This window comes from Notamacropus eugenii, chromosome 2 (assembly GCF_028372415.1).
Source record: "Notamacropus eugenii isolate mMacEug1 chromosome 2, mMacEug1.pri_v2, whole genome shotgun sequence".
In the NCBI taxonomy this organism is placed as follows: domain Eukaryota; kingdom Metazoa; phylum Chordata; class Mammalia; order Diprotodontia; family Macropodidae; genus Notamacropus; species Notamacropus eugenii.
Genome location: NC_092873.1, coordinates 78,424,197 through 78,442,078, shown reverse-complemented (window position 1 = coordinate 78,442,078; position 17,882 = coordinate 78,424,197). Strand labels below are relative to the sequence as shown.

General features: G+C 43.7%; 1 protein-coding gene across 1 annotated transcript; it reads left to right on the top strand.

The window, feature by feature from the left end:
* The first annotated feature begins 2,591 nt into the window (after positions 1-2,591).
* On the top strand, positions 2,592-17,823 carry LOC140522679 (uncharacterized). The gene is made up of 13 exons (XM_072638003.1): positions 2,592-2,834; positions 3,044-3,091; positions 3,686-3,749; positions 4,001-4,054; positions 4,160-4,195; positions 11,996-12,120; positions 12,324-12,566; positions 14,631-14,909; positions 15,276-15,363; positions 15,497-15,544; positions 15,721-15,839; positions 16,325-16,460; positions 16,794-17,823. Exons 1-13 carry the CDS (start codon positions 2,676-2,678, stop codon positions 16,901-16,903), a joined length of 1,509 nt encoding a protein of 502 aa, XP_072494104.1. The 5' UTR covers positions 2,592-2,675; the 3' UTR covers positions 16,904-17,823.
* Positions 17,824-17,882: the final 59 nt, after the last annotated feature.

The window sequence follows — 17,882 nt, the reverse complement described above, 5'->3', positions numbered from 1 at the left end:
ACCAGGTGTAAGGCAGCTCTTTAGCCAATGAATAAAGGCTCCTCCCAACCACAGGGGAAGCCACACTGAAGCTCCAGGCTTGGTGATTCTTTGATGGTTGCACATGTGCTGAAATGCCATTGTTACATCTACTTAAATAAGGTGAAGAATTTATTACAATTTTAGAATATAACAAATCATAGCCCTAAGATAATATAAATAATTCCTCTGTTGTATCCACTAGATATCAGATTATAATAACATAGATTTAGAAGGAATTTTAAGACCATTTTTTCAATCCCACTCTTTTACAGTCAAGGAAACTAAGGCCAAAGAGATTAACTTCCCTAAGATCACTTCGGTAGGAAGTGGGAGAGCTGCATTTGAACTGAGTTTTTCTGACTCCAAATCCAGAAATCTTTCCTCTGTACAATGCAAATAGTGAAATAGGGCAGCAGGTGCTATTTCCCTCTCTACCCCCAATCTTTAAACCTTTCCACTGAGATGTAGTAGGAACCCAGGATAAGGAGTGGTATATGGGCATTGCTTGCTCCATCTCTGAGTGGGCTCTACTAGGGCCTAAGCTATCTGGTACCCATTCTAGACCTGGCACTATCCCTGACTGTGTCCTGGCCCCAGGAAGTACCTTTACCTTGGGGTAGGAATGGAAGGCCTGGGATGGAAGCAGCAAAGAGCAGCACTGGAGTGCCCCATGGAGCAGCTACCAGTGTAAGCCCCAGTGTCCATAATGGGGTAAGGGGTCTGGCCCAAGCCACAGATGCCCTTCTAATTATTATCAGGGGTCACCTTGCCATAAGTGTTCCCTCTGTGCTTTTGGTGGAGGATCTCAGTCCTTTCACTCTGTAGCTAGAGGAGAAGATAGTTGCCAGGGTAAAATGAGTACAGGATGGGGTTTGGGGGTAGATGGGAGGTGAGGGAGGGTTGACACTCCTATAGTTTATGGTTGAGGGAGACACCTAGAGTCCAGGGATGGAAGTTCCAATTTGCCATCCTCTAGCTACTAGGTTGAAAGGGATGTACTGTGTTAACTTTCATTGATTTTAATTTTAATTTTATTCTTCTCGGGAGAAAAAACAGAAAATTACTTGCCCAAGATCACAAGGAAATACCTTTCCCTCTGAATCCCCGAATCCCGCATGAAAATCTTTCCTTGACTTCCATAACCTGACTCAATGCCTCTCTTCTGTTTTTCTGGGAATGCCACTTCATTCTTAATCATCAGGCTTGGCAAGTGGATGATTGGATGACCTCGATACACAGTTCAGTCTTTAACTTGGCCCCACAGCCATTCCCATATGCTGTTAAAGAGCTCCCTCTCTCCCATGCCAGGTGAGCCTCCTATTTCTTTACATTCCTAAGGCCCAGGTCTGGTTACACCACCACTCTGCTCAAAACCTTCAGTGATTGCCTGCTACCATAGCAGGATAATATATACACTCCTTCGCCTGACACATGAAAGCCCTTTATAATCTGACTCCAACCTATCTTTCTCACCTTATTTCATATTATATGCCCTTTAATCCTGTCCCTCTTCTAGCCAAAATGGCTTACTAGCTATTTTTCAATTTCATCTTGTCTTTTTCAGCTCCTGTTCATTCAAATACACTGCCTCTCCACACATTTGACATATTCTTCTGGAAGTTTAGGGGAGGGTTAGATAGAGTGACAGACCTAATGAGGAAAAACTGTTTGCCTCAGTTTTCTTATCTGTAAAATGGAAAGAATAAAGCACTAACCTCCCAGAGTTGTAAGGATCAAATGAATTAACCTATGTAAAGTGCTTAGTAAATTTTAAAGTGCTTCACGAACGCAAGCTACGATGATGACTCCAAGCTGAAAGTGGTCACTCCTTTCTCCTACTTTGGGTGAACTCCTTCTTTCCCCTTTAGACATTCTAATTTGCAGGGTACTTATTTTTATATTAGGAGAATCTCTTCCCACTATTTGAGTGAGGGTAGGGATACTATGGAGTTATTTTTCCCCCTCTTTTATAACCCCAGCACCTAATTCAGTGCCTATAGGAACCTAATGTTTTCTGATTTGAATTAACTTGCCCTAATCTCAGACTTGATTTGCTGACCCCTGAAGTGGAATGTAAGATACATAGGAATTCAAACACACATTAATCTAAGGAATCGCGGAGCTATTCAAGGCCAAATGATGAGTTCTGGGAAGATACAGGAAAGAGGAAACATAGTAACATAATAGTTAGCGCTGCCGCCTTAAATTAGTAACCGCTCCGAGGGAGAGTTCCAGGGGATCGCAGCGTCCAGACCGGTCATTCTCCTTTCCAGGCGCAGCCTCTCCTATCTGTTGCTCACAAACTCCTTTCTGTTGAACAAACAAATTAATCTGTTTTGTACATTTTGCTCTCTGGGGGGTTTTCACACCAACACAAAGAGTATTCTTTGTTTTATAATCATCATGGTTTTATACATTCTTTAATCAGGGATCTAACAAAAAGGCAAACTTATACTGAATTCCACTTCATGTAAAAACAAGCTTTCTCCGTTTTTAACACATGTCCGCTTCCTGTCCCTCATCCCCCCTCCCTCCTCCCGTTTCCCTTGCCCCTCCTTCTTTCCAGCCTGCTCCCTCCCACTTCCCCCTCCCCCATTCCCTCCGGTCCTGATTGGGGGGGGGGGGGCCGCTGTGAAGCACAGCCCCCCACCCCCATGGCCACCCGTAGGAGCCAGAGGCGGAAAGGGAGAAGGGGGGAGCTGGGCACCGCCCTGCTACCCACCCTGGTCCTGGCCCTGGGCCTCTCCCTTGCCTGTTTCGGCCTCCTGCTAGTGGTTATCAGCTTGGGGGCCCAGGCATCCCCATTCTCCCAGGTGAGATCCCCTTTGCCCTGGAAATAGAGGAGCGCTTGGAAGGGCCAGAGTGAGAATGCTAGACAGAAGAACTGGTCGAAGAGACACAGGAGGAAAATGAGGCATCCAACTTAGTTGGAAGGAAGTGAGGAGCCAAGGGGTGAGGAATCAGGTGGAGGAGGGAGAGGGTTTGTTTCCCATGTAATGTCCTCCCCTGTTCCCCTCTGTAGGACCCAGCCCAGCAAGAGATGGTGGAGAAGGAGTCTGGGGCAGTGATGGTGAGTGTGTTTGTTTGTGTGAGATTTATCTCCCCGTGGGTCATTATTTGTTTTATTTCTTTTCCTGTCTCTCTGTGACTCATTCTAAATGTCTCTGCAGCCTTGAATCTGGGTTTAAGGGCAGAACAATCCTGGTTTCCTAAGAGGCTCACACTTATGGGTCCTGGAAAGGAAGGAAAATCTGGGAGCTGACCCAGCCTACTCTTTACCCCAAGCCACATTTTTGAAAAATGTGGTTGAAAGACTGAATCTTTCCTAAAGTTGAAATATATTCTAGGAGAAACATGGTGCTTTCTAAGTCCAGGCTCACTTTCTGAATGATCTTTGGGGAAGTCATTTTCCCACCCTTGGCCTCAGTGTGCTCATCTCCAAAATGAGCTAATTGGATTAGATGTCTTTCTTTCTCCAACAGCTTTGAAATTCTGTTGCTATGTTTGTCCCTGGCTTTATCTCTAATTATCTCTACACTCAGCCACAAACTTTCTAGTTTTCTCTCCTACTGTTTTTCTGAACCTGTATATCTCTTTAGTTTGATATTGGGCTGGGGCTACATAGGCCAAGGTTCTGGCTCAAATCTGCACTTACTTTCCCCAGCAAATGATTTCCCAAAGCAAGAATCTAACTCCTACCCTGAAAAGAAGAGTACGCCTTCCCCGTGGTGAGTCTCCCACCATTTCAGCGTTGCTTCATACCAGATTTCAACTATGAACAAGATAATGGAGGTGGTGGGAAAGAGATCAAGGAACAGTACATTCTGAGAAGGGAATAGGGGCTGGTGAACAGGATAAGAACCAGTTGGGCTTGGAGTGAAGGTCTGAACTCCAGAAAGATAATAGAGCGTGGGAAGATCAGACCTGTGGGTACCCAGAAAAGAATGCCTTTGCTCATCTCTGTTTTCTTTATTTTTAGCTGTGAAAGGTCATAAAGCTCGGACTCGAAAAGTGAATGCAGCTCACTATGAAGGTGAGATAAGAACAGTGGGAAGGGTATGCCTGAATTGGTAGTAGTGTTGGAGAAACAGAATCAAGAACTCCCCTCCTTAAGTAATAATATCCCTGTGTTTTGTAGTTCGTGCAAAAGCAGGGCTGGATGGAGCTCAGGCTGGTAAGTGATGGACTCCACTTTCTGTGATGTTTCTTGAAGTTATACAGGATCAGTCTCTTTTAGCTTTTAGCCTTCTGCCCAATTCCCCAACCTCTTAGCCTCCAGTCCTTGGTGGAAGGCCTTCAATGCCACACTACATAGTTTACAGAAAAGTAGTGACCATAGAAACAGACAGAATGGACAAATGGGGGTGGGAGTGGAGGAGGAAGTTATGGGGCAGAAATTGTCAAAGTGTTGTAGGTACTGAATTCCCAAAAGGGAGTGGGGACTCCTTTTGCCTATCCATTTCTCCTTTATTCTCAAGACTTAGACATTGATTGGCTATAGAAAGAAGGTACCTTCAAGGTTTTGACCAGTAACTAGAGTAGTGCTGCTAATAGAGAAGTCAGAAGGAGCTGGTTTGTGGGAGATCAGATCATTCTGGGACAAACTGATTTTGAGGTGCTGGCTAGATATTTAGGCAGAGGTATTCATCAGATAGTTGGAAATTCAGTTCTGGAGTTTGGAAATGAAGTTGGGCTACAGACAGATTTGTAAATCATTTACATCAAGCTATGGATTATTGTGCTGTAAGAGATGATGAAAGGGATGGTTTCAGGAAAACCTGGGAAGACTTTATGAACTGGTGCAAAGTGAAGTGGGCAGAACCAGAACATTGTAGCAACAGTATTGTAAAGATAATCAGTTTTGAAGTCTGTAACTCTGGTGGGGGTGAGGTGGGGAGAGACTAAGCATTCGCAAACACCATGAGCAAACCACAATTCAGAAAGACTGGTGGTCAAATATGCTATTAACTTCCATACAGATAAAGAGCTGATGGATTCAGAGTGCAGATTGAAGCCTATTTTCTCTTTCTTTCAGTTTTGTTTTACGTGACTATATATATATATTTGTAAGGGGTTTTGGTTTTTGTGCCTTCTCCATGGGTTGGAGAGGGGAGGAGGAAGGGAGAGAATTGGAAGTGAAAATAAAATAAAATTCTTGGGGGAAACAAAGAATGAAAGAGATATCAGAAGGACAGGAGGAGAAAAGAAAATGGTCTAAGATCAAACCTTAAGGAATGTCTACTTTAGAAGTCATTGAAGGAAACTGAAAGAAACAGAAGTCAGAGCTTAGAAAAAATAAAATAAGAACTATGGTTCTTCTGTGTCTTGCAAGCCAAGAAAGGAGATAACTTCAAGAGGGAGATAATGTCAAGTGCTATAGAGAAAGACTGAAAAAAAGCCATTGGATTTGATGATTAGGTGGTCACTAGAGAAATTACTTAGAGAATATTCTGAGTGAAGTGGTAGGTAGGTGGTGAATGCCAAATTTAAAGGGCTTCAAAAAAAGTAAGAGAGTAGTGAAGAAATTCAGACACTGAATGCAGACTACTCTTTCTAGAATTTTGATAGTGAAAGGAAGGAGTATAAGACCATATTTTGAAGGGATAACAAAGTCAAAGAAAATTTATTTAATGATAAGGGAGACTTGAGAATGAATGTTTGTAGGCAGAATGGAAGGAACTAGTCAAGAGAGGTTGAAATACACAACAAAAGGAATAATAGGTCCCTGAGGAAACAGGATACAAGAACGCAGGTGAAAGTTAAATTTGACAAAATGAAGGAATACTTTTGCGTCATTGACATAAAGGGAGGGATGATAAAGTACAGAGATTCTGAGGTATAGAGGAGAGTAGGGGAAAGGGCTTATGAAGTCAAGAGATTTCCTTTGAGGTTTGAAGCTTTGTAAATTGGGTACAGTCTAGGTAGGGAGACAAATAAAGTCAGAATAAGGATGATAGACGGGGAAAATAAGGAGCCAGTGAGAGAATGGAAGTCAAAGTGAAGATAAAAATCTTGAAAGTAGTATGGGAACATGTGGTCAGAGAAGGGAATTTCACTTTTTAACATTTTTTAACACTTTTTAACACTTCTCATCCCTCCATATCTAATTACCTGTTGAGCTTTCTTTTATTTATGTCCTTTTCTCTTTACTGTCCCAACCCCAATAAAGGTCCGAAACCCTAGTTTATTTAGGAGGCTTGCTTCTACTTGGGCTGTCCTTCCAAACCATACCAATCATCTTGACCAAACTCTTTCATAAACCCCACTTTCATTATGTCCCATCTTTCCTCAGGATCTTTTGATGACTCCTTATTCCCCACTGAAATAAGTGGGGAACACAGGCAACTCCTTTGCCTATGTTTCTAACCTAATTTCCTAATAAATATCCTTCCCTCTGATCAGGCCACAAGCACATCTCATTCACTTGTTTAGCCAGTTGTCACCACTATTAAAAGTCTAACTCAAATTCCACCTGTTCCATGAAGACCTACTTGTTTATTCAAAGTTCTTTTCAACTTTCCCTAACGGTACTTGTTGACTATCAGGGGCAGCTAGGTGGTGCAGTGGATAGAGCACGAGTGTAGGAGTCAGGAGGACCTGAGTTCAAATTTCACCTTGGACACTTGACACTCACTAGCTATGTGACCTTGGGCAAGTCACTCAACCCCAATTGCCTCATCCTGGGTCATCTCCAGTCATCCTGATGAATATCTGGTGACTGGATTCAGATGGCTCTGGAGGAGAAGTGAGGCTGCTGACTTGCACAGCCTTCCCTCAATCAAAACAAAGTCAAGCGCAAGTCATGTCATCATTTCTCTGATGGCATGGTCTTCAGCAACGAAAGACGAACACACACACTTGTTTATTCCAGCCCTCATGTGGACATTTATAATCTATGCCACAACATTTATATATCATCTTAATTTTTATGGAGGGGGGACAGTGATAGCCTTTTCTCCTCAATTAGTTTATAAGTTCCTAGAAGGTTGGGACTGTCTTATCCTTATTTTGTAGCCTTAGCAAGTACTGAGCATATAGACAGATAACAAATCATCCAGGTAAATATGTCCTTTAGACAACTGTCAATACAAGAATGGAGTTCAGAATGTTATTAGGGCTAGAGATATGGGTTTGGGAGTCATTTATTTGGAGATGATAATTGAGTTCATGGAATCTGATGAGATCAACAAGAGAGTTTATACAAAGTGGTAGCCCTAGGTCAGAAAGTGCAGAAGTGCCCAGTGTTATGTTAATGAGTGGGAGATGGGGGATCATCTGGTGATCCAACAGGTAAGAGGAGAACCAGGAGAGAATAATTTCACAGAAGCCTAGGGAGGAGTGAGTATCTAGGAAGAGTAGGGTAGCAACTATATTAAAAGCTACAGAGAGGTTAAGCAGGATGAAGCCATCAAATTTTGCAATTGAGAGATCATTGGCAACTATCAAGCTAGACTCCCTGGCCAACCTAGGAATGAACAGAGCAACTTCTCCTCACCCCGCGTCTCACTGGAGTCCTGCAGATATTCTGGGAGGGACATACCAAAGAAGGTCGAAAAGAGGGCAGAGCACATATCTCTGTCACCTGTGGGGCAATCTCAACACTTCCTGTCAGAGTTCCAGCCTCACCAAACCCTAGCATTCCCTGAGTCTAACGATGGTGCTCCAGGAGATTAACTTTGAAAAGTTTCTACCAAGGGTAATCCCCTGAAATGTAAAGTTAATGAAAAGAGGGAGCTCATAACAGATGGTATTATTTTGTCCATGTATGGGAAGTTCTTTGCTGAGAAGGTGTAGTGGAATAGGGGTCTTGAGGAGTTAAAGTTTGGAATAGCTCCTTTGGGAAGTGTGACAGAGAGTCAACTGAGGATGAAGAAAAACTGCCATGAAGCAACGAGGGTACAGTTGAGATGAAATAACATGAACTTGTATTGGACCCTGTTGGCACAGTATTCAGCAGCATTCAAGTAGAGAAAATGACTGATAAAAGTAACCTAAGATTGGGGTTTGGTAAGGGATTCCAGAGTAGATAATAATAACTTAAATGGGTCAACCACATATCAATCAATCTGAAAATGGAGGAAAATGACACCAGAGCAGGGGTGACAGACTGGCAGAATAGGACAGAGTGAAGGAACTAGAGGTCATGGGAAGTACAAAGAATAGGAGGTTATGATTAGAGAAAAGAATTTCAAGGTCAAGGAGGGATCTAAGTTATAGCCATCTCTTTGGGTGGCTAAGGTGAAGATGGGGGTAATGGGAGACAACAAAGTTGATGAAATAGGAGACCAAGATGTTAAAAGGAACACTACTGTGTAAACTGAAGTCCCAAAGTTTGAAGGCTAGGTTTGAGGTTGAAAGGAAGACTGTGGACCAGGTGCTGAACTTCTTGAGAAAGAAAGGAGAAAGAAGAATGATCTGGAGATAGACTGACAATAATTGGAACAAGAAATTATTTCAGGTGATAAGAGATGACAGGCATGAGCTTCAAAAGAGGAGAAGTTGCTGAATAAAGGTAGCAAAAGAATGGTCTGGAAGTAGCAAGGGGAGAAAGGAGAAGATCAACTCCTCCTCCAGGCCCACAGTGTTGAGGGGCATGAGAGAAAGAAATGAAGAGGTTACTGGAGAGGGTGGCCAACTGGTAATAATTACATTGGTAATACTAACAATGAGGCAGCTAGGTGCCACAGCTGATGGACTCTTGGGCCTGGAGTCATAAAGACACATTTTTCTGAGTTCAAATCTGGCCTTGGACACTTACTAGTTGTGTGACCTTGGGCAAGTCACTTTACCATGTTTACCTAAGTTTTTTCATGTGTAAAATGAGCTGAAGAAGGAAAGGGCAAAACACTCTAATCTTTGCCAAGAAAACCCCAAATGAGGTCAGGAAGAGCTGAATGTGACTGAAAATAGATGAACGTCTAATAACAAACATATAGCACCTTAAGATGAAAAAGCACTTTGCATATTTAACCTCATCTGACCCTCACAAAAACCTTGGGAGGTAAGCATTACAGTTTATAAATGAGGAATCTAAGGTTCAGGGTTGGTTAAGTGGTTTGCTCAAGTTCATTAAATAGAGGAGAAAACGCCATTGAAATCTGAACTCGTTTCTCCTGACTTCATCCATGGCTCTTTCCACTGTGACCTCGCCTTTGCACAAATTATTTAATAAAGACTGCTGTATTGAGTACTGTATAAAGACATTCTTGCCATTTGGAATCATCTGCCTCTTGAGAACACACACAACTATTAGAATTACTTTACTTATATACAGTTACCATTATGTCACTCATGAATCCATAGCGGTTTCTCACGAGCCCACTGTTCCAGCTTGGTAGATTTTTTAGGCTGCCCTATGATATGCCATTCTCATTACAACTTTAAGCTTTTTTTCATGCTTTTCTCCTCCCTAGGTTGTCTTCCTTCCTTCTTTTTCTTCATCCTTCAAGGCCTATCTCAAGTCCCAACTCCTCTGGATCCTTACACTAGATGCCTTCAACATAAATACTGATTTTCCCTCAAATAACCTAACTTCCCAGTCACATTGCTTTATAAATATCTCATTTTATCCGATAACAGTCTTGGGAGGTAGGTGCTATTATTATCCCTATTTTACAGATGAGAAAACTGAGGCCAGGGTCACACAGTAAGTATCTGAGACTAAATTTTAACTCAGATCTTCCTGACTCCAGGTCCTTGGCTGTATCCACTGTACACTTCAACAACTTCCCAGGTGGTACAGTAGATAAGAGTTCCTTATTCTACTCAGTTGCCATGACCTACTCCTTCACTCCACCTAATTTATTGCCATTACCCACAAATGTTCCACTTCCATGCTCATGAACTTTTCTTTTATTCATTCTATCTTTTCTTATATTTTATAACTATTAACTGTATTCTTTATCCCTACCAGGACCTACACCCTTTATTATTCTCCCAGGCCATCATCTTTACATTGGCTACAATCTTCCCAGTTTTAACACTTTGGTGAACCAGTTCAACTTTACACTATCCTCTTTTCTCAAATCCCTTGCTCCTTTGTCTTTCTATCTATCATGCCTTGCCAAACCCCAGCCCTTGATTATTCTGACATCTGCCTCCTTTGTTTTTAGTCATGTATGGTTGAACAAGTCATGAAACTACACTGTTTGAATCTACCACAAATTGTTACCCAACCCCAACTAAACTCTCACTGTAGCAGAGTAATCCTATTCTCCCCTAATCAGTTCTTCCTCCAACTCCCCACAGTTCCACAGCTTCTTGTTTGAAGAAGGCTGTCTTTGAGTTTCCCACAGAATCCTTTTCTACCATTCTTTCAGCTGAGAACATCAACTCATACTTCATCAAGAAAACTGAGGCTTTTCCCTGAGGGTTCCCATTTTTCTTCATTTCATTTCACATCCCTATGACATCATTCCCCCATTGTCTTTTCCTTCTCTCCAATCTCTGAGGAAGAGATGGCCCTTCTCCTATCCCATTCCAATCCTCAACATGCACCCTTGATAATATCTCCTCCTGTCTTCTCCAGCAGATGGCCCCTACTATCACCTCTACTTTTTCTATAATCTTTAATCTCTGTCTGCTGATTCCTTCCCTTTTGCTCACAAACATGCCTTTATGTTTACCTCATTCTTAGAAAAAACTTTGATTGATCCTACCATCCCTGCTAGATATTATATTTTATCTCTCCTTTCATTCTCAGCTATACTCTTTGAAAAAAAAAAACTTTGTACTCTGTGCTTTCATTTTTCTTTTCATTTTCTTATAAACCTTCCTCAATCTAGTTTCTCATATCATTTCACTGAAACTGCTCTTTCACTGAAACCAATGACCCCTTAATTGCCAAATCTAATATCCTCTTCTTGATTCTCCTCCTTCTTGGTCTCTCTCTAGCACCTCCTCCTGAATGCTCTTTCCTCCCTGGGTTTTCATTACACTCTGCTTTCTTGGTTCTCCTACCTACCTGTTCATCCCTGAGATTCCTTTGCAGGATCTTCATCCAAATCAAACCAACTAACTGTATGTGTTCCCCAAAACTCTGTCCTGGGACCTCTTATTCTCTCCATACTATCTCACTTGATAATCTTCTAAGTTCCTAGGGGTTCAGTTATCGTCTCTATGCAGATGATTCTATGAAGATCTATATATCCAACCTTAGCCTCTCTTCTGACCTCTAGTTCCATTTCACCATCTGCCTAGTGGACATTTCAAACTGGTTATCCCATAGATATATCAAACTCAACATGACCAAAACTAGCTCATTTTCTTTATAATGTCATTGTCTTTAGACAAACTCTTCATTCTGTATACATTCATAAAGAACTCAGCTTCCTCTAAAACAGTCTATTTTGTCTTTACTCACAGCACAATAATATTCCATCACATTTGATTGCCATAGTTTGTTTAGCCATTCATTACCTAACAAGTGGGCACCCCCTTGGTTTCCAGCTTGGGGCTTATGAGAAAAGCTGCTATATTTTTGTACACAAGGACACTTTTCCATTTCTTTCATTTGTATTACTCGTAGCATTTAGCACATTATGAAATGCATAGTAAGTAATCAATAAATACTTCTGAATGCTGTTCTTTGTGTCCAACCCAAACATTCCAGTTCAAAACTCAGCTCCTCCAAGAAGCCTTTTCTGATTAACCTCATTTTTTTGTTGTTTTAGAGATTCATTTTGCATTAAATCGTACCATTCTGTCCTTGCCGATACAGCAGCATTTGTCATTTTTCTCATATGTTTTAACTTCCCAAATATAGCGTAAGTTCTACAAAGAATAGGAATGTTCTTGAGATTCCAAGGGTAAAGATTTTTGTGTGGAATCTTTTATTTCTTTTTGTATAGGTCTCTGCATATCATGAACTGAAGCTTTTCAATTATTATTGGGAGTCTTAAGAGAAAGATAGAGAGGCCTATGCAAGGAGCCTCTCTCTCCTCCCCCAACCCATCGAGTTTGTATCTTTATACAGGTATGGATGGGACAGTGAGTGGCTGGGAGGAGGCCAAGATCAACAGCACCAACCCACTGAGTTATGATGCCAAGAAGGCAGAATTTACAGTTATGAGGGCTGGCCTCTACTACCTGTACTGTCAGGTGAGGTCCCTGCTGGGAACCAAAACTTAAGATGGAAAGGATGGGGAGGGGAGGGAAGGAGGAAGCCACAGGCAGAAGAGTGGAGGCCTGGGGAGGGACCCAATGCCCAGCTTGAAAGAATGCTGGGGTGGGGGTAGAGCTAACAGGGAGCTGAAGGTCTAGATTCCACCTGCACTCTTTTGCCCTCTTATATCCCCTCCTAGGTACACTTTGATGAGGGGAAGGCTGTATACCTGAAGCTGGACTTGCTTGTGGATGGTTCCCTGGCTCTGCGCTGCCTGGAAGAGTTCTCAGCCACAGCAGCCAGTTCCCCAGGCCCACAACTCAGGCTCTGCCAAGTGTCAGGGCTACTGCTCCTACGGCCAGGAGTCTCCTTGAAGATCCGCACTCTCCCCCTGGCACACCTCAAGGCTGCCCCCTTCCTTACCTACTTTGGACTCTTCCAAGTGCAGTGATGCTCCTTGACCCCAAAACTGCTTTCCTATACTCCAGGCCAAGCTCTGTCCATCCCTCTCCTTGTTCCTTCCTTTTATCAGGTCCTACAATTTTGTCTTCCCCTCCCCTAATTCCTCACAGCACCGCTTATCTGAACCCTAACTTCTTATAACTCAGACCTTCCCATCTCCAGGCTTTCATGAATTAATTTGCTCCTATCTCCTTATCAGTTACCCCCAAAGCCCTCCCAACATTTGTCCTACCACACTTGATCTGCCCTGGCTTTTTCCCCTTTCCATGACCCCTTCCCTTTCATACCCCTACTGCTCAGTTCTGGTCCTCTGTTACCCTACTAACTTTGACTGTTTCCCCCTGCCCCTCCCCCCATACCCTTACCACTCAGTTCCAGTCCTGGATCCCTCCACCTTCTATCCTACCTTGCCTTCCTTGTGGAAGCAATGTGTTTGGAAAAGCCTAAATGTCTGGATAGGGCCTTGGAAGAGCTACTTCTCACACAGGGGTACTGGACCTGAAAAGCAGAGAGACTGGTGTGGGGTGTGGGGAAGCTAAGGAGACTTGTGGGGAGGTAGGGTGGGTTTCAATATTGAGGGGTAGAAGATAAAGATTATTCTCTTCCCTGCTAAAATCCCTGTGGATTTTTAAAAAGATATTTTTATTATTATTGAAATGAATTGTTGGTAATGGATATTAAAAAGGTAAAGTGACAGTCTCTGTCTGATAGGGTAGGGGTGGGAGGGGTGGTTTAGGGACCAGAGCAGTACTTGAAGGGAATGAGGGTTGGAGGAGAATTGGGTGCTTTGGAGGGAGGAGGGAGAACATACAGATTCCTGAAGGCTGAAAGGGTTGAAAGAAGTATAGTCTTGGGTGGTTCTAAGTCCCAGGAGCAGAAACCATGCTGCTTGAGTGAGGATCATAGGACTTAGAGTTAGAAGGGACCTTAGAGACCACCGAGTTCAATCCTTTCATTTTATAAATGAAACCAGAAAGAACAGTGACTTTCTAGTCACACAGGGAATAAGTAACAAAGACAGGATTTGAACTCAGGTCTTCCAACTCTAAATCCAGCTCATTTTCTATTACACAGAACCCAAACTATGAGAGAGAAATTAGTCCTCTGACTAAGGTACAACAGAACTTTGCTTCATTTACCTATTAAGCCTGCTTCCTTCTGGAGGGGGAATCCCTTGAGATAGGTGGGGCAGGACTTCCTCCTGGCTGCCTCGAGTATTTACAGTATGTACGGCAGATGTGGACACAGGGAGGAGAGTGAGATCTGACTGAGTTTTTTGGTTTTAGAACAGGGAAAGGAGTGGGGTGGGGGGACTCAGGCCAGCAAACAAGATGCCCTAGGAGGGCACTCAGGAAGACTGATCACCTTGTCCAGAGGAGGGAGATTTTGGTTGGGCTATGTCAGTGTCGTTTCTTTCTGGTAACCTCTTGTAAGAACTTTTCTCTGGAAACAGGAAGTCAATTGCTTGCCAAGTTCAGCAACAGGGAGTAACAGGACGTGTTCCAACACACCCCAGTCCTAGCCATAACCCCAGAGCTTGGGCCAGTTTATTGCTTCCAAGTCCTGACCTCCTCCCTCCCCCATCATCCTCCGGTGTTAAACTTATCCCCACCTAATCTCTTCCCCTGACCCATAAAAGCTGTTTTTCCATTGCTCAAATAAGGGATTCCATCCATCCACAAAACTTTTTTCTTCAACTCTTAGTCTCCCTCCCCCATCTCTGAGGCTGCCCCCACCCCCTCTGTCCCTCCCCTTCAGTACATTCTCCCTGAGTATTGCTGTGTGATGTGTCTGTCGGCAGCCATCCTTTCATTGCCTGGGAGACTGAAACCCTTTTTTCTCTTGGGGTTGTGAAGGAGGTGTGTGTGGGGGGTGGATCTTGAGGTGATCAGTAGGTCCAATTTTGGGGGCACCTGAGAAATAGGACGATATTTTCTTTCCTCCTCCCTCTTTTCTCAAGTTCCCTTTTACTTTTCCCTTGCGTAACTTTCTTCCTCCTTTCTATCTCTCCCCCCCACCCCTCCGCCACCCTCTATTGTGACACACAGCTGCTGGCAGGGTCCTCAGGCTAGTCATGTCTCCTTCTTTGCTATCTCCCAGGCCCCTCTCTGGGCAAATAGGGGGTCCAAGCCGGGACCCAGCACTCTCAGTTTCCCTTTGGTTGAGTTGGGGGACAGCCCTAGGGGTGGCAGCCTGTGCGGTGGCACTACTAGCCCAGCAAGCAGAGCTCCAGACCCTGAGGCGAGAGGTGGCCCAGCTGAAGGGGAATGGAGGGTCTCACCAGAAGGGAGATAGGCAGCCCTTGCTGATCCTACACAAGCAGGTGAGTGAGGAAAAAGGAGGGACACTGGAAAACATGGGACTGGGGCGAACTGAATTCCTGTACAGCTGGCACTTGGTTAACCTTGCCTTTTCATGCCCCATTACACTCTGAACTCTTAACCCTAAAGTGGGTTACTTGGGGAAGCATTCTGGTTTGGAAGCTAGGGGAAAGTCCAGGTTTTCGGTAAAAGCTCATCAGATCTAGCAGATGCTGGAATACAGCCATCAGGCTGAATGCTTAGAGCTAGAAAAGGAGTGTAAGAGATGTGGCTCAGAGGGCAGGTTGCTTGAGGGGTAAGGAAGAAGTAGAAATATGATGGGGCAGGACCCCTGGAATTCAGTTTAATTCTGATTCTTTTTCTATAAGCAGAGCACTGATGAACTGGAAACTTGGAAGGGTGAGGAAATGTCTAGAAGAAAGAGAGAAGTCCTCACCCGAGAACATCAGCACAAGAGTGAGACTTCATGGGGAAGAAACAAGGACCATGGGGATTGGCCCCTGTTTTAAGGTTGAGGAGGAGTGGGTCTAGAGTTCAGGGCAAAGAGAAATAGGTGATACAGCTGAAAGCACCCCTTTTTCTCCCTTAGGAAAACGTTCAGTTCTGCACCTTATTCCTATTAACAGTACCTCCAGAGGTGAGTGTCATTTTGGATGACGGCTTAAGGAGGCAGGGAAAGCTGGGGTCAAAGGGATGGATCTAGGGATCCCCAAGGGGAGTGGCAGCTGTGGGTGGGAAAGCCTTAGTCAGGGTTAAATCTCAGGGTACAGAGTAGGGAGTCCTTCTGATAGCCACACCACCCCTTACCTCCAGAGGATTCTGATGTGACAGAGATAATGTGGGAGCCAGCACTGAGGCATGGTGGAGGTCTGGAACCACAAGGACATGTTGTTGGAGTCCGGGAGACTGGAATGTATCTCCTGTACAGCCAGGTAGCCTCTGAGATACTTTGATCCCATAGAAGGGGTTCTTAACCTTTTTTTTCTGGTCATGTACCTCTTTGGCAGTTTGGTGAAGCTCTTGAAAGCCTTTCTCTGAATGTTTTAAATACATAAGATAAAATATGTAGGATTACAAAGGAAACCAATTATATTGAAATAATGTAATTTTCCCCCATTGAAATCTATCAGTTTAATAACCTCTTCCATAAAGGAATAAAATGCCATAAGGACCCCTTTTCCATGGCCTTATAAGGTCACATGTTCTCCATCATATTCCTCAGAATTCTTTGGTTCCCTTGGGATCAGAGTCAATAAATCACAGTCCCCCTGCTCAGATCAGAACATAGAGGACCCTTCTTTTCTACCTCCTATATTATGGCAGAAGGTCTACCTCTGTCCCTTCTTGGGTGACTCAGAAGCTACAAGGTACTGCTTCCCTTCTTTAATGGCCTTTTTGCTACTCCCGGATCTGCCAGGTGCTGTTTCATGATGTAACTTTCACCATGGGTCAGGTGGTGTATCGGGAGGGGCAAGGAAGGGAGATCCTATCCCGATGTGTCTGTAGCATGCCCTCCAACCTCCACCAGGCCTATAACAGCTGCTACACTGCAGGTGAGGGGGCAAAGATGAAGGCTCAGTAGGGTGAGCTGGAGCAAAACTCCTGGGTCTTAGGAGGGATGTGGGGAGGAGGAATACCCACTATTGTCAAGAGAAAAATGAGGATATCTGGGGTGTGTGATAGAAAACAGGGCTGGAGTGATTGCCTGAGTCCATGCAAAAGTAGAAAAAAAGGGGGGGTAAGATAAATAGGTGCTGGGAGATGACTTTAAAAGGGATTCAAAGAGCCAAGGATTAAAGAGGAAGAAAGTGATGATAAGATATCTGGGTCCTTGAAAGGGATATGTGGTTCTCTGAAATGTGTCTTCCTCTTTCTCCCCTTCCCAGGTGTGTTCCAGTTATACCAAGGGGACATTTTGAGTCTCACAATTCCTCGAGCAGGAGCCAAACTTGATCTCACTCCCCATGGCACTTTCCTGGGTTTGGTGAAACTTTGAGCATAGAGAAACGGGGTGAATATATACATGCTCAAGACAGCTAAAGGATAGAGGAGGCAGAGGGCTGGTACTTTAGAACACAGACTACTACCTGATTTTGACCTAATTCTCTCCCCTGTCCCTTTCCCTTCTATCCTTCCCTCTTTTCTCCCCTCTCCTATGGACAAACTTGAGGTAGAAGGGTAAAGGACCTGATCCCCTTATTGCCTTCCAGACCCCAATTCTTTATGGGATCCTACCTCAACCTAGCTTGTACTACTGGAGTTCTTCCACAACAGCAGTACCACCTAGTGGCAAGTTAGGGATATTACCCTCCACATCTCACTCCAAAATTTTATATTCCGTTTCCCATATTCCATCATCCCTGACTTCAGAGTCCATTTCTTACACATTTTATAATGCTTCATTTTTCACCAGGTGTACCATTCTCAGACGTATTCACTCCATATTTTATCATCGTTATGGTAAAAGCATTTATTAGTCAGTTATACCCTTTGGACCTCGTTTTCTTATCTGAAAGGACTTAACTAGATAGCCTCAAAGGTCTAAGATCTATCTGCATATGATCATACACTTGGCAATGTCAGGGAATTATAGATTTTAGAGACAGAAGATTTTTACAAATAAGGAAACGAGTCCAAAGACGTTAGGTCACACAGGTATATTAAGTGGCCTTCCCCCTCTGTCCTCCATACCGCAATCCTTGCCTCGGATCCTTCCTGTATGGTCTTTTCTTGTTCTTCTGGCAGGATGCTCCATCCATATCCCTAATCAGACTTTACCTCACACCTGACGGCAAGTGGGTGGGTTCACCCCATAAGGAAACCTTACCTGGCCCCCCACAACCATTCTGTTGGGCTCTCCTTTTGTTTTTTCCATCACTCAGCCTGAATAAGCATCAAATAAAAGTGAATGTAGCAGTCTGCTCCGATCATTTCTCCCGGTGCATCCCCCAGTCTTCCTCTACCCAGCTCTCTCC